Consider the following 15,202-nt stretch of genomic DNA (forward strand, 5'->3'; position numbering starts at 1 on the left):
CCCGTGGGAAATGAACCCACAACCCTGGCGTTGCAAACGCCATGCTCTATCAACTGAGCTACATCCCTGCCGGCCATTCCCTCCCCTACCCTGGACGACGCTGGGCCAATTGTGCGCCGCCCCATGGGTCTCCCGGTCGCGGCCGGCTGCGACAGAGCCTGGATTCGAACCAGGATCTCTAGTGGCACAGTTTGCACTGCGATGCAGTGCCTTAGACCACTGCGCCACTCAGGAGTAACATGCACATTGATCAAATCCAATGAATCTTTCTCTACTCTCTCCAACAGGAGTTTAGCCAGCAGCTGCAGAGTAAACAAGCCACCCTAACCAGGATGACAGAGCGTGTGAGTCGTCTGACTGAGGGCCAGCACAGCCCGGAGCATGGGGAGATAGGGCGTCTGAGCCACTCCTGGCTGGAGCTGTGCCACCAGGCTAACAGGCTGCAGGAACAGAGACAGGAGGACCTGCAGAGGACCCAGGAGTACCACGACTGCATCACAGCCATGGAGGGCCTGTTTGAGCAGGTGTCCAAGGAGTGGGACAACCTGGCCAGGTGGGGTCATCTATCTATCTGAAACACAGCACTGAGTTACTACAGGATGGGAACTACAAGTGTATGCAATAAGGGTGTATTGCAATAACTTTACTCTGATCCCACCCACAATAGTATCACAATACACTATCAAAGCGAACACATTATGTATTGATAACATCACAAAAAAGCAACAACTTAAAATGTATTTGGTTCTGTATGGCCTGATCCCAGCTGGTCTTGTTGCTATGTGGGTTGCTAGTGAATGAGCAGTCCCTTTCATAGCAAAAGTCTATTGATGTGGGACCAGTCTCCAGAGCACATAGAAGACTGACTCTGTGTGGAATCAATAGTTGAATAATCATAGTTGCATGACAGTGGTAACATGACTTAAGAGTTCGGGAGCTGTACCAACATTCTAAAAACCATGACAATGGGTCTCAAACACACCCCTTGAACAGTAGAACTGAACTTCTTCAATCACTATCATCACTAGAATGTTTGTTAGCTTTGAAAAATAGTTATTGTGAAATCCAGTCATTGAATATCTTCCTTTTCTCTCCAAGGACTGATGCTGAAAGTTCATATGAGCACTTGGAGGCGTTGAAAAAACTTGCCGTGGCTCTCAGACACCAGAAGGGAACTCTGGAGGACCTGAAGGACCAGAGGCAGAAAGTCATCCACCACCTGAATCTTGACGATAAGGAGCTGGTCAAGGAGCAGATCGGCCACTTCGAGCAGCGCTGGGCCCAGCTACAGAGCCTCATCGACAGGAAGATCCAGGACTCGGTGCTGACCCTGGAGGACATGGCCCAGGTGTGTGTGTGTGTTTGGGTGGTGGGGGGGGGGGGGGGGGGGGGAAGGCAGAAGACACATTTCTGGTCTAACCTATGGGCAATTAAGTATAAATTCTATTCTATTTAGGTGGAGGCCCGTCTGAGGGAGGCCAGGGAGTGGGCCGAGGAGCAGCAGCCTGCCCTGTCTGAAGCCATGAAGATGAGTCCTCCTCCAGAGTTATCCCAAAGCTTTCTGTTTGACCACCTCAGCATCTGCAGTGAACTGGAGGCTAAGCAGCTGCTTCTGGCCCAGATCATGACCGACGCTGACCGCGTCCTGGCTGACCTGGGGCTCAACGAGCGCCAGCGCCTGCAGCAGCTCATCTCAGACACCCAGGCTGAGTTGGAGTCTCTCAGTGTGAAGGTGGGTGTAAAACAAACAAAAAAGAAGACTATTTGGGTTTCTCACCTCTCTTGCACATGCCTGTTTAACTTATGTTTATACTGTATTCATGCTACTATCTTTTTTACATGTCTTTATTGTGTAAATAAAATAAAGGTGGCCCAGAGGAGGAAGCACCTCAGCAAGGCCTTCACAGAGAGAACACAGTTCCTGCAGGCCGTCAACCAGTCCATCAGCTGGGTCCAGCAGAACGAGAAGAAGGCCCAGGCAGAGGAGTACATCGCCCTGCTACCTGACGACCTGGCCAAGCAGGTGCGAACCTGCAGGAACATCCAGAGCAGCCTAAAGGCCTACCAGAGTGAGCTGACCTCCCTGTGGTCCCAAGGCAGAGACCTAATGAGGGACACCACGCAGGATGAGAAGGTTGAGATGCTCACCAAGCTGCAGGAGCTGCAGAACATCTTTGAGAAGGCCCTGCAGAAGTGTGGCCAGAGGCTCCAGGAGCTGGAAAAGGTGCTTGTCTCCAGGAAGTACTTCAAGGCAGACCTGGAGAAAACATGTCAGTGGTTGAAACAGGCAGACATAGTGACCTTCCCTGAGATTAACCTCATGAATGGTGACTTGGAGCTGAACGTGCAGCTGTTGAAGTACCAGCAGATAGTAGAGCAGGCGATGGAATATGAAAACCTCCTACTGATCGTCCAGAGAGCTGGACAGGAGATCCTGCCCACTCTGAATGAAGTGGACCACTGTTACTTGGACGAGAAACTCAATGCTCTCCCACAGCAATACAACAGCATACTAGCTCTGGCCAAAGAGAAACAGGAGAAGATTGAACAGGCCATTCTATCCAGAAAGGAGTACGCCTCCTTCATAGATGTAACCCATAATGCGTTGAAGGAGCTTGAGGAGCAGTTCCATAACTTAGGGACTCAGCCTGTCGGTCTACAGACAGAGGAGGTTGTCAGTTTACAGAGCGATTACAAAGCTCTTCAGGTTGATCTGAGCAACCTTGGTCTGGCTGTCAGTGAACTAAACCAGAAGAAGGAAGGCTTCCGAAGCACCGGTCAACCCTGGAGGCCTGAAGAGATGACCCAGCTGGTGAGCCTCTACAATGGACTCAAGAGGCTCATCGAACAGCGGGTGGAGCACCTCGATGACACGCTGGAGTCCTTCGAGGACCACAAGGCCATGGCCATGCAGGTGGACTCAGAGCTGAAGGCTACCAAAGAACAGCTGGTCAAGGTCAACGCAGAGACTCAGTCGGCGGAGGAGAGGCTGAAGAACTACCACGCCCTGGCCGGGAGTCTCCAGAGCGCCAGCTCTCATCTCTCCCGACTCATGGAGCAGATGGATAACCTGGCTCCTCAGCTGGACCAGGCTGCCCACGAGGCCTCCAGAGAACAGGTGGTCTTGTGGCAGGAGGAGCTGCAGTCCCTGCAGTCTGCCGTAGGGGAGCTGATAGTGGAGTGTGAGAATAGGTTTGTCCAGAGTAAAGACTTTGAGACGGAGGTGAAGCGGACCCTGGACTGGCTGCAGCAAATCAGGGATGAGCTGGGCTGTGCTGTGGTGGTGGACGTGAGGGTAGAGAAGGTCCAGGAAGAGATCAGGAAGCAGCAGATTATGCAGGAGGAGGTCCAGTCCAGGCTGAGGATCGTGGCTGCCCTGAGCAGCAGGGAGAAACAGAAGTACATCAGCGCCAATGAGCTGGTCCCAGCCCACGTTGACTTGAGCCTGGGGGAGATGGCCAAATTACAGGCTGATGTCCAACAGGCTCTGAGCTCCAAACAGGTGAAGTGATATCATATTGTCTCTATGTATTATAATATAAGGGAGTGGGATTGCAAAAGTCTGGAAAAAAATCCCGGTTGAAGGATTCCATCTGGGAACTTTGGGAACGTTTCTGGAATTTTGTACGCTATGAGGTAGTAATAATGTCGATAACATAGCCTGTTTGTTGACATGTATTAGTATTTTAGCTTCACCTACTCACCATTTCCCTTCCCTGTCTGTTCTCCAGATCACCCTGGAGCAGGCCTTAGCGTTGTGTCAGAAGTACCACTTCCAGATGCAGTCAGCGTGTGAGTGGCTGGAGGACGCAGTGGCCTTCCTACAGCTAGCCAGCCTGGGGGTGGACGTAGAGAACTACGAGGAGTGTCTACGCCAGCAGGAGGACATCATGGCCTCGGAGCAGGTGGGTGCTCCAATAACATGTCCGGGTGGAAAATGTAGAGCAAAAAATAAATCTGCACAATGGTATAACGTCCCCAAAGTGTTTAGTTTCATAGGACATTTCGACACCAATCTGGGCCTTTGTCAGGACTAAATAAAGTGTGGTCTATTAGGAAATGTTGCTATAAGGTAAAGAAAACTGAAACAAAGCTTCAATTGCAACTTATATTCAAGAGTGATTTTTTGTGTGCCGTTTTTTCAATTTTTGATGTGATTGATTGTCTCTCTCTGATTGTGATTGATTGTCTCTCCCTTTACCTCTCCCTTAACCACGTTCTCTCCCTGTGCCTCGTGGCAGGAGTTCTTGGACCACCTGCAGGAGTTGGAGGCTCTGCCCCCCCAGCTGGAGAACCTGGTTAACCCTACAGCCAAGGAACAGCTCAGGCTGAGTGTGGAGTCTGCTCAGCAGAGAGGAGTGGAGGTCCGAGATCAGCTGCAGTGTCATCAGGACGTCCTGATCAGGTACAGGAAGTAGAGGAAAAGGTTCAATTGTAACCAAAACATGGACATATATAATTATATCTTTATATGCCATTTAGCGGACGCTTTCATCCAAAGCGACTTAAAACCATGCGTGCATACATGGACAATAGGGTTTTAAAAGTGTTGAATACAGAGAGAGAGACCTTGGTGCAGAGATGGGCAATTTAGTGTTAACTTAGTATAACAGACAGAACTGATTGGATTGTCTTAAAGTGATCGCCGTCATTGTGACATTGTTACTCAATTGAAAGTAAGACATTATATCCCCTTCAACACATGCTTCCCTCCAACACAATGAAGTGCATATTATGTTTTATAAACTGGGTGGTTTGAGCCCTGAATGCTGATTGGCTGAAAGCCGTGGTATATCAGACCGTGTAGCACCGGTATGACAAAAAGTTAATTTTTACTGTTCTAATTACGTTGGTAACCAGTTTATAATAGCAATAATTTATAATAGCAATAAGGTACCTTGAGGGTTTGTGATATATTTTCATATATATTTTTTTAAATTCACCTTTATTTAACCAGGTAAGCCAGTTGAGATCAAGTTCTCATTTACAACTGCGACCTGAGTTACATATGGCCAATACCACAGCCAATGGCTGTATCCAGGCACTCCGCGTTGTGTCGTGCTTAAAAACAGCCCTTAGCCGTGGTATATTGCTTAAATATCTTCTGTAAATAGTTGGCTGCACCATGCATTTCCCTACAGGTACAATAAAGTTGGAATTGAATGAAATTGACTGTCCTGTGTTGTCCCTAGCTGTGTTGCCCAGTGGAAGTCCTACCAGGAGGCGAGGCAGACAGTGATTGAACTGATGAACGAGGCAGAGAAGAAGCTGACTGAGTTCTCCACCGCCAAGGCTGCCACCTTTCTGGAGGCAGAGGAGAAGCTCAGGAGTCATAGGGTAAAAGAGGACCATGGGAAAATAAAGATTGTCTTCTATTTGGACTTTTACATTAAATTATAAACTTTGCTAATGGCGGCGTAATTAGCCAAATGATGGCGTCATTGTACATTCATCTTTAGTAATCAAAGCACAAAGAAATAAAGACTACACATAGAATTTTCCAGAGAGAACTTTATTTATGAACACTCATAACTGACAATGACGCTTCTCTTGTGTGTATATTTCCTCCTCTCCTCCCTCCCTGCCAGTCCCTGGTGTCGATGGTGAATGGGTTCCAGGAGAAGCTGACCGGGCTGGAGGAGCAGGCATCCCAGCTGGAGCTTGTGGGTAGTGACGCCAGCAAGGCCACCATCAGCCGCTCCATGACCACGGTGTGGCAGCGCTGGACCCGGCTACGCAGCGTAGCACGAGGGCAGGAGAGGGTCCTGGAGGACACGGCCCAGGAGTGGAGGACCTTCAGAGAGAAGGTATAGTAGGCTAAAACAGAAACACGAGGCTATGAGTGTGAGTACAGTGTGTTCACGAATAAACAGTGGAGAAGACCATAATATCAATGTAAGTTCATGAATATAACTACTGTTCCCTAAGGAGGGCAACAAGGTACAACACAGTTAGGGGGACAGGAGTGCAATCCTCATAGCTGTCCGTTGTACAGTATACTGACTGAAAGGGAACTAAACAGGACACTATCAGCACTTGCTGTATTATCTATTTGTTCCCCTTCTGCCCTATGTTGCTGTCTGCCGTATAGGTTCTCTAAAGAGTGTACAATACTCCTTAGTAGAAGCTAACAATTATGCTTTATAAACAAGTCATTGCAGGTTCAGCACACTATCTAGATTTCCCCTGCCTGTGTTGCTTTCAGATGGTGAAGCTGAGGAACATGGTGGACGAGCTTCAGAGCCGTGTCATGGACTGTGCTGTTGAGAAGGCGTCCAAGGCTACCTTACAGTCTGTGTTGGACCAGCACGAGCTGCTGATCCAGGACGTAGAGAGGGAGCTGTCCTCCCTCACCCTGCTGCGTCAGTACGCCCTCAGCCTGCTCCATGACGTGGAGGTCCCCTCACCATCCCCCACCTCCGAACAGGACCAACTGCCCAGTCTCAAGGAGATCAGAGCTGTACAAGACCGCATGGAAAGGTGCAGATCAAGATTGTAATGTTTTGCATGGTCTCTTCCCACAGCCGCTGTGGAGCACCATGAGTCTGGCAAGCGAGCCTTTGTTTTTCATTTGCATAACAGATTGGTTGACAACTCAGGAATTAGATCTGTTGTTGTTTTGCATTGAATAGAATAGATAGATAATTGTCCATTTAGTTACAAGTGGAAGTTTGTCTCCTGCATTTCCCAACTGTCCAGTTCAAATAACTCAGGAGGAAAAGAATAATGGAGCGGAGTGTTTTTATGTCTCTCCACCAGTCTGCTGCAGCATGCGCGTACCAAGCGTACCCAGGCTGGGATGGAGCTGAGGGACAGAGAGGAGGTGGAGAAGAACCTGAGTGTGGTCAAAGCCTGGATCCAGGAGACCAGGGAGCTGCTTCTCAACCCTACCCCAGATATAGATGCTCTGCTGCAGAAGCTGGAGGTAAGCGGCTGGCTAACTCTATGGAGCTAGAGACAGAGTAAACACAATCCAACACATGATCACATTATATTTTGCAACGTTGTATTGGCCATACATGACTCGGTCACAAAATTGCCAAAATTCCATAACGCATTTACTCAACTGTTGTATCAAGTAGTATTGTATGCTAAGGCGTATTCTCAGGCTGGGATCAAGGCTAGCTATGGCGTAAATTAAGTAATTGTTATGTGTGTGGCTTGTTTTTGGGTATTGGTGCATGACCATGTTTCTCTGATGTATTGGACAGGTGGTGCACAGTGATGTGATAGGGTACCGTCAGCATGTGGATAAGATAGCAGAGCAGCAGCAGAGCAAGTATCTGGACCTGTACACCATCCTGCCCTCAGAGATCTCAATGCAGCTGGCTGAGGTGTCCCTCGCACTGGGGGCCATAGAGGACCAGGTACTAGACTATCTAAGGCCTCAGTTTGCTATTTCTAACTAGGCAGGTTTCCTGGACACAGATTAAGCCTAGTCATGGATTCAAAAGCATGCTCAATAGAGAATTTCCATTCAAATAGATTAGGCTTCATCTGTGTCCAGGAAACCGGTCCACTACGTCAACTACTGTATCTTTTGCTATTGTAAATGTAAAGATTAGAAAAGTTATTACAGGGTTACATTTGTATGTTTCTCTTCTGAATTTTTCCTAAGGTTCTATCCAAAGAGAGAGAGATTCAGAAGACGAGAGACATCAAGGAGGACTTCAGTTCCAGGATCCATGATGTGTCGGAAAAGATGAAAGCCATCTCCACCAGACTCAAAGATAAAGCCAGTGATGTCGATCACGCTAAAGACGAGACCAAGGTGAGCGGGAGCTGAAGATGCTCATGCATACTGTATGTCTCTTAATAAGGGTTGGGGTCAATTTCATGTCAATTCAGTCAATTCAGGAAGTAAACTGAAATAGATACAAAAGTGAATGAGCTGCTATCTTGGTCAGTCTGTTTAACCCAGAGTTTCTCTCCTCTCCTCAGTGTCTTTGTGATGACCTGGAGAGCTGTCGTCGGACTCTCTCAGAGCTGGATGCTGCAGTCCAGGAGTTCGGCAGACGGAACCCCATCTTGGCCAAACAGCTGAGCGATGCCATAGTCAAGTTAGGAGACATCCACCACCACACTGCCCGACTGGCCGAGTGTAGAACCATCTGGCTCAAAAAGGTTAGGAACCAAATGTATACAGTCGTGGTCAAACATTTTGAGAATGACACAAGTATTGGTCTTCACAAAGTTCGCTGCTTCAGTGTTATGAGATATTTTTGTCAGATGTTACTATGGTATACTGAAGTATAATTACAAGCATTCCATAAGCGTCAAAGGCTTTTATTGACAATTACATTAAGTTTATGCAAAGAGTCAATATTTGCAGTGTTGACCCTTCTTTTTCAAGACCTCTGCAATCCGCCCTTGCTTGCTGTCAATTTACTTCTGGGCCACATCCTGACTGATGGCAGCCCATTCTTGCATAATCAATGCTTGGAGTTTGTCAGAATTTGTGGGTTTTTGTTTGTCCACCCGCCTCTTGAGGATCGACCACAAGTTATCAATGGGATTAAGGTTTTGGGAGTTTCCTGGCCATGGACCCAAAATGTCGATGTTTTGTTCCCCGAGCAACTTAGTTATCACTTTTGCCTTATGGATGGAAAGGTGCTCCATCATGCTGGAAAAGGCATTGGTCGTCACCAAACTGTTCTTGGATGGTTGGGAGAAGTTGCTCTCGGAGGATGTGTTGGTACCATTCTTTATTCATGGCTGTGTTCTTAGGCAAAATTGTGAGTGAGCCCACTCCCTTGGCTGAGAATCAACCCCACACGAATGGTCTCAGGATGCTTTACTGTTGGCATGACACAGGACTGATGGTAGTGCTCACCTTGTCTTCTCCGGACAAGGTGTTTCCGGATGCCCCAAACAATCGGAAAGGGGATTCATCAGAGAAAATGACTTTACCCCAGTCCTCAGCAGACCAATCCCTGTACCTTTTGCATAATATCAGTCCCTGATGTTTTTCCTGGAGAGAAGTGGCTTCTTTGCTGCCCTTCTTGACACCAGGCCATCCTCCAAAAGTCTTTGCCTCACTGTGCATGCAGATGCACTCACACCTGCCTGCTGCCATTCCTGAGAAAGCTCTGCACTGGTGGTGCCCCGATCCCACAGCTGAATCAACTTTAGGAGATGGTCCTGGCGCTTGCTGGACTTTCTTGGGCGCCCTGACGCCTTCTTCACAACAATTGAACCTCTCTCCTTGAAGTTCTTAATGATCCGATAAATGGTTGATTTAGGTGCAATCTTACTAACAGCAATATCCTTGCCTGTGAAGCCCTTTTTGTGCAAAGCAATGATGATGGCACGTGTTTCCTTGCAGGTAACCATGGTTAACAGAGGAAGAACAATGATTTCAAGTACCACCCTCCTTTTAAAGCTTCCAGTCTGTTATTCTAACTCAATCAGCATGACAGAGTGATCTCCAGCCTTGTCCTCGTCAACACTCTCACCTGTGTTAACAAGAGAATCACTGACATGATGTCAGCTGGTCCTTTTGGGCAGGTCTGAAATGCAGTGGAATTGTTTTTTGGGGATTAAGTTCATTTTCATGGCAAAGAAGGACTTTGCAATTAATTGCAATTCATCTGATCACTCTTCATGACATTCTGGAGTATATGCAAATTGACATCATCAAAACTGAGGCAGCAGACTTTGTGAAAATGAGTATTTGTGTCATTCTCAAAACTTTTGACCACGACTGTACATTTTTGAGGGGAGAAAAACACAAAATACATGGGAAGTCTTGTTGTTGTTGTTGTAGTTACACTGTTGCTGTTGTTGTTACACTGTTGTTGTTGTTGTTGTTACACTGAAGAGGTGGCATTAATGTACTGTGTTGCCCAGCCCAAAATGTTTATATGGGGCCATTTGACTTTTAATCGTAAAAGGTGCTATTTATACCATGACGTACATTTACCCATACGTGGTCAGTGTCACAAAGGTATGCATTTCCCTGCTGTCTGTTCCCTAGTTCCTCAATGCCTCTCTGTTATCTCACCTGTCCAGGCCGGGGCCCATCTAGAGGAGTACAATGAGATGCTGGACTTCATAGTGAGGTGGTCGGAGAAAGCCAAGGGCCTGGTGAGGGCCAACATCATCTGGAACTCCTCCCCTCATCTGCAGGAACAGATAAGGATGTATCAGGTGGGTGGAGAATGACGAATAAACACATGTAGAGTTGCAGGATTGAAATGCTGATACAGACTGTATAAAACTCTCTCACTGTTCACTTCCACTATACCATCTTCAACAACACTGGTGGTGTTTGTGTGTGTAAGGAAATAAATATGTGTTCTGTTACCCTGTCTCCTATCATTATCCCTCTAACCGGGGAACCAGGATGTTGCTTCTTTTCTTATTAACCGGCATCACTGGATGGCCCTTTTTTTCATAAACGTACTCCATTCATTGCCTGTGTTGTGTTTTCCCCCTCCCCGTCCCATCAGTCTGTGCTGCGTGAGTCCCGGGAGCTCCATGGGGACCTGCAAGCCATGGGAGAGAAGGTGGATATGCTGTCTGAGGTGCTGCAGACAGAGAACATGTCCCAGCAGGTGTGTGAGCTCAGCCGCCACACCGAGGAGCTCCAGCAGACCATCAGGACACGACTGCAGAGCCTACAGGACGCAGCCAAGGTACTCACTCAGACATACAGTATGCACTGGCCTGGCGTTTTAGCCTAGCATCTGCTTTTACTGTAGCATTGTTGTTAGTCTTTGTCTCAGAGACGGTCGAATAGCTTTTAGCATCTCAGTGTTATTCTCACCTGTACATACAAATATACTGTATTTGATTGATTGACCTGTGTGTAGTCTCTCCTGACAGACGATTAACATGACTTGATTAGCTAGCCAGCTAGCACTCAGAAGATTTGGTTCTGGGTTCCGAGATGAACCTGTGTGTGTCCTGTTTCGTCCCTTCAGAGTATGGAGCGTCTGGAGTACGAGGTGAAGGCCCTACATGTTGCTCTAGAACAAGTCCAAGCTACACTTACCTCTCCTGAGCTGGCCCGACAGAGTCTCAAGGAACAACTGGCCCAGAGACAGGTAACAACTTCTTCTTCTTCTTCTTCTTCTTCTTCTTCTTCTTCTTCTTCTTCTGCTGTGGAGAATGTGACGTTTCCTCCTGTCTGTTTTCCTAGCGTCTGCTGTCGGAGATGGAGGGCTTCAAGCAGCAGGTGCAGGCGGTGCAGCTGTGTCAGAGTGCCCTGCGCGTCCCAGAGGAGGTGATGCCTGGCCTGGCTATCTGTCGCACGGCACTGGGCCTACAGCAGGAGGCCAGCCAGCTGCAGCATGTCGCAATACAGCAGTGCAACATTCTACAGGTAGGGAGGCCACAGCACTCTATGTAATGGATGATTAACCGCATAATGAATAAGATTGCCTGTGACTGAAGACTTGTGTTAGTTCCCCGAGCTAATGGCTAGGTTTTAGCTCAACGGGCTAACACATTCTTGAGGAACACAGAAAGTCACGGTTTGAATCCGTTTGGCCATACCTGCAAGCCAAGAACAGTTCACCCTCCTACATTGGGCACCAGTATCAACATTCCTTGATTTCCTTTCCTTATGTAGGAGGCTGTTGTTCAGTATGAGCAGTATGAGCAGGAGGTAAGACACCTCCAGGGGCTGATAGAGGAGGCCCACAGAGTCATCCAGGACCGACCCATTGCCACCAGCAACATCCAGGAGCTGCAGGCTCAGATCCTACACCATGAGGTACTGTACATAGCATTACCAGTGGAAAGGAATGCAGTATTGTGAATGTATAAAGGAAGTGAAAACCTCTAGATCCAGGACTGGTAGGAACAATTAGGTACCCAAAGCAAAAAAACTACAACAAGCACACTAGTTAAGCTGTAAAATGTTGTGCCTATATGAATGCTTTGTTCCGCTGTTGTCACCATAACCACTGACTGTGATCGGAATGTTTCTAACAGGAGCTGGCCCAGAAGATCAAGGGTTACCAGGAGAAGATAGCCAGTCTAAACTCTAAGTGTAAGATGCTTGCTGTGAAGGCCAAGCACGCCACCATGCTGCTCACTGTGAGTGACACAGAGGGGGCGGGGCTTACTGAGGAGGACCTGGATGGAGACACACACAAACCCTCTGTAGTCATGGTGAGAGGCCAACTCCCCTCCTCGATCGAGCTTATTGATGTTGTAAACAATACGAGTTTACTAATTATACAGCAGGTTTTATACTTCGTGTATTTTCTGGTTAATTAACTAACTCAGACAAATCACTCTACTGTTACTCCCTTTATCAAATCTCGAGCTAGCATGCTGTCTGTCAGAAAGACTCTGCGGTGGTCTTTTAATAAATTCACACAATCTTCTCTGCATGTATTTTCTGATTAACTACCTAATTCAAATCACTTACCTATTTGTGATTATCCGTCTCTAAAACCGGGATGCTATGTCTGTCTGTTCTTTCTAACTGTCCTATGGTGTGATCAGATGACGGCTGGCCGCTGTCACACCCTCCTGTCCCCCGTCACAGAGGAGTCTGGGGAGGAGGGCACCAACAGTGACATCTCCTCTCCTCCTATCTGTCACTCCCCCTCTCCCATCACTCCCAGTCAGGTCTGTTGCTCCCCCTCTCCCATCACTCCCAGTCAGGTCTGTCACTCCCCCTCTCCCATCACTCCCAGTCAGGTCTGTTGCTCCCCCTCTCCCATCACTCCCAGTCAGGTCTGTTGCTCCCCCTCTCCCATCACTCCCAGTCAGGTCTGTTGCTCCCCCTCTCCCATCACTCCCAGTCAGGTCTGTTGCTCCCCCTCTCCCATCACTCCCAGTCAGGTCTGTCACTCCCCCTCTCCCATCACTCCCAGTCAGGTCTGTCGCTCCCCCTCTCCCATCACTCCCAGTCAGGTCTGTTGCTCCCCCTCTCCCATCACTCCCAGTCAGGTCTGTTGCTCCCCCTCTCCCATCACTCCCAGTCAGGTCTGTTGCTCCCCCTCTCCCATCACTCCCAGTCAGGTCTGTTGCTCCCCCTCTCCCATCACTCCCAGTCAGGTCTGTTGCTCCCCCTCTCCCATCACTCCCAGTCAGGTCTGTTGCTCCCCCTCTCCCATCACTCCCAGTCAGGTCTGTCACTCCCCCTCTCCCATCACTCCCAGTCAGGTCTGTCGCTCCCCCTCTCCCATCACTCCCAGTCAGGTCTGTCGCTCCCCCTCTCCCATCACTCCCAGTCAGGTCTGTCGCTCCCCCTCTCCCATCACTCCCAGTCAGGTCTGTCGCTCCCCCTCTCCCATCACTCCCAGTCAGGTCTGTTGCTCCCCCTCTCCCATCACTCCCAGTCAGGTCTGTTGCTCCCCCTCTCCCATCACTCCCAGTCAGGTCTGTTGCTCCCCCTCTCCCATCACTCCCAGTCAGGTCTGTTGCTCCCCCTCTCCCATCACTCCCAGTCAGGTCTGTTGCTCCCCCTCTCCCATCACTCCCAGTCAGGTCTGTTGCTCCCCCTCTCCCATCACTCCCAGTCAGGTCTGTTGCTCCCCCTCTCCCATCACTCCCAGTCAGGTCTGTTGCTCCCCCTCTCCCATCACTCCCAGTCAGGTCTGTCGCTCCCCCTCTCCCATCACTCCCAGTCAGGTCTGTCGCTCCCCCTCTCCCATCACTCCCAGTCAGGTCTGTCGCTCCCCCTCTCCCATCACTCCCAGTCAGGTCTGTCGCTCCCCCTCTCCCATCACTCCCAGTCAGGTCTGTCGCTCCCCCTCTCCCATCACTCCCAGTCAGGTCTGTTGCTCCCCCTCTCCCATCACTCCCAGTCAGGTCTGTTGCTCCCCCTCTCCCATCACTCCCAGTCAGGTCTGTTGCTCCCCCTCTCCCATCACTCCCAGTCAGGTCTGTTGCTCCCCCTCTCCCATCACTCCCAGTCAGGTCTGTTGCTCCCCCTCTCCCATCACTCCCAGTCAGGTCTGTTGCTCCCCCTCTCCCATCACTCCCAGTCAGGTCTGTTGCTCCCCCTCTCCCATCACTCCCAGTCAGGTCTGTTGCTCCCCCTCTCCCATCACTCCCAGTCAGGTCTGTTGCTCCCCCTCTCCCATCACTCCCAGTCAGGTCTGTCACTCCCCCTCTCCCATCACTCCCAGTCAGGTCTGTCGCTCCCCCTCTCCCATCACTCCCAGTCAGGTCTGTTGCTCCCCCTCTCCCATCACTCCCAGTCAGGTCTGTTGCTCCCCCTCTCCCATCACTCCCAGTCAGGTCTGTTGCTCCCCCTCTCCCATCATTCACACTCAGTCATCACCTACTGAGTTCTTTCTCTCTCTCTCTCTCTCTCTCTCTCTCTCTCTCTCACTCTCTCTCTCTCTCTCTACTCTACCTGCAGACCATGAGATATGAAAATACATCTCCATATCCTGTCATCCTGTATGCCTCAAATTAAATGCATTGCATTAGCACAGATTAACGCATAGCTAGGCTACTGTACTTCTCCATTAAGGGCCTGGGCCCAGTTGCATAAAACATCTTAAGTGTTTCCCTTAAGGGTTTACCTTAAGGAATAATGTTTAAGGGTGTTGCATAGAGCCCCTCAAATATTTCCTTAGGTAAGGGCATATTTAAGGGGTTTTACAGTAGTTGAAGGCAGGTATGGCAGAAAGAGTATCTGGTTACCACGGAGACGGCCTGATTCACTGACTAAAGGTCTCATCAAGGAGATCCTATTCATTTTGTGAGATTCCAAAATAGAACTTCTACAATCAAGACAGGATACCCAAATTGCTTCAGAAGATAATATATCACGTTTCTTGTAGTTACTTTTTTCTCAACTTGTTTATATTACTTTCTAGTACGTCAAGCTAGTTTACAGAGTACCTATAGCTAACTAGCCAGCTAGCTTCGTAGACATGGATTGTGAACCTTCCATTGTTTAGCTAGCTAAAGTAAGTAGCTAGCTGGTTGGTGTTTTCCTTTTGTAACCAGAGCAGATGAAAGCAACATTGATATCCATACTGAATGAAGCAGTTAACGGACCTCATGGCCACCCTTAACTTTTTCACTTAATTTAAAGGGGAATTTCACCTTAACATTTTTTGTGTAACTGACTTAAAGTTAAGGAAACTTGAAGGGAAAAGACAATGGGGGAAATTAACTTAAGGTGTTTTATGCAACCAGGCCCTGACCTTTAACCTTATTGTGTACCTACCTATACACCAAGTAACATTGTGATGCTTCTCCGTATTTATTGCTTGTGTCTTCT

At 48.7% G+C, this 15,202-nt stretch overlaps 1 protein-coding gene across 2 annotated transcripts in view; it reads left to right on the forward strand.

Annotated features, from left to right (window-relative positions):
• The window catches only part of syne1b (spectrin repeat containing, nuclear envelope 1b), a gene marked incomplete at its 5' end in the record, with an annotated part of 150,074 nt that overhangs the window by 79,483 nt on the left and 55,389 nt on the right, over window positions 1–15,202 (forward strand). For both annotated transcript variants that reach the window (XM_084182196.1, XM_084182195.1), the window contains 20 exons: window positions 288–553; window positions 1,099–1,348; window positions 1,457–1,732; window positions 1,868–3,502; window positions 3,732–3,905; window positions 4,242–4,405; window positions 5,193–5,337; window positions 5,589–5,807; window positions 6,206–6,480; window positions 6,760–6,925; window positions 7,212–7,367; window positions 7,619–7,771; window positions 7,942–8,124; window positions 10,012–10,149; window positions 10,452–10,637; window positions 10,926–11,048; window positions 11,144–11,326; window positions 11,576–11,719; window positions 11,941–12,120; window positions 12,460–12,585. In XM_084182196.1, the coding sequence (XP_084038322.1) occupies window positions 288–553; window positions 1,099–1,348; window positions 1,457–1,732; window positions 1,868–3,502; window positions 3,732–3,905; window positions 4,242–4,405; window positions 5,193–5,337; window positions 5,589–5,807; window positions 6,206–6,480; window positions 6,760–6,925; window positions 7,212–7,367; window positions 7,619–7,771; window positions 7,942–8,124; window positions 10,012–10,149; window positions 10,452–10,637; window positions 10,926–11,048; window positions 11,144–11,326; window positions 11,576–11,719; window positions 11,941–12,120; window positions 12,460–12,585 (5,142 nt within the window). The remainder of the gene's footprint in view (window positions 1–287; window positions 554–1,098; window positions 1,349–1,456; window positions 1,733–1,867; window positions 3,503–3,731; window positions 3,906–4,241; window positions 4,406–5,192; window positions 5,338–5,588; window positions 5,808–6,205; window positions 6,481–6,759; window positions 6,926–7,211; window positions 7,368–7,618; window positions 7,772–7,941; window positions 8,125–10,011; window positions 10,150–10,451; window positions 10,638–10,925; window positions 11,049–11,143; window positions 11,327–11,575; window positions 11,720–11,940; window positions 12,121–12,459; window positions 12,586–15,202) is intronic.

The sequence above is a fragment of the Coregonus lavaretus genome (assembly GCF_964263955.1).
Source record: "Coregonus lavaretus genome assembly, chromosome: 18".
Lineage (NCBI taxonomy): Eukaryota > Metazoa > Chordata > Actinopteri > Salmoniformes > Salmonidae > Coregonus > Coregonus lavaretus.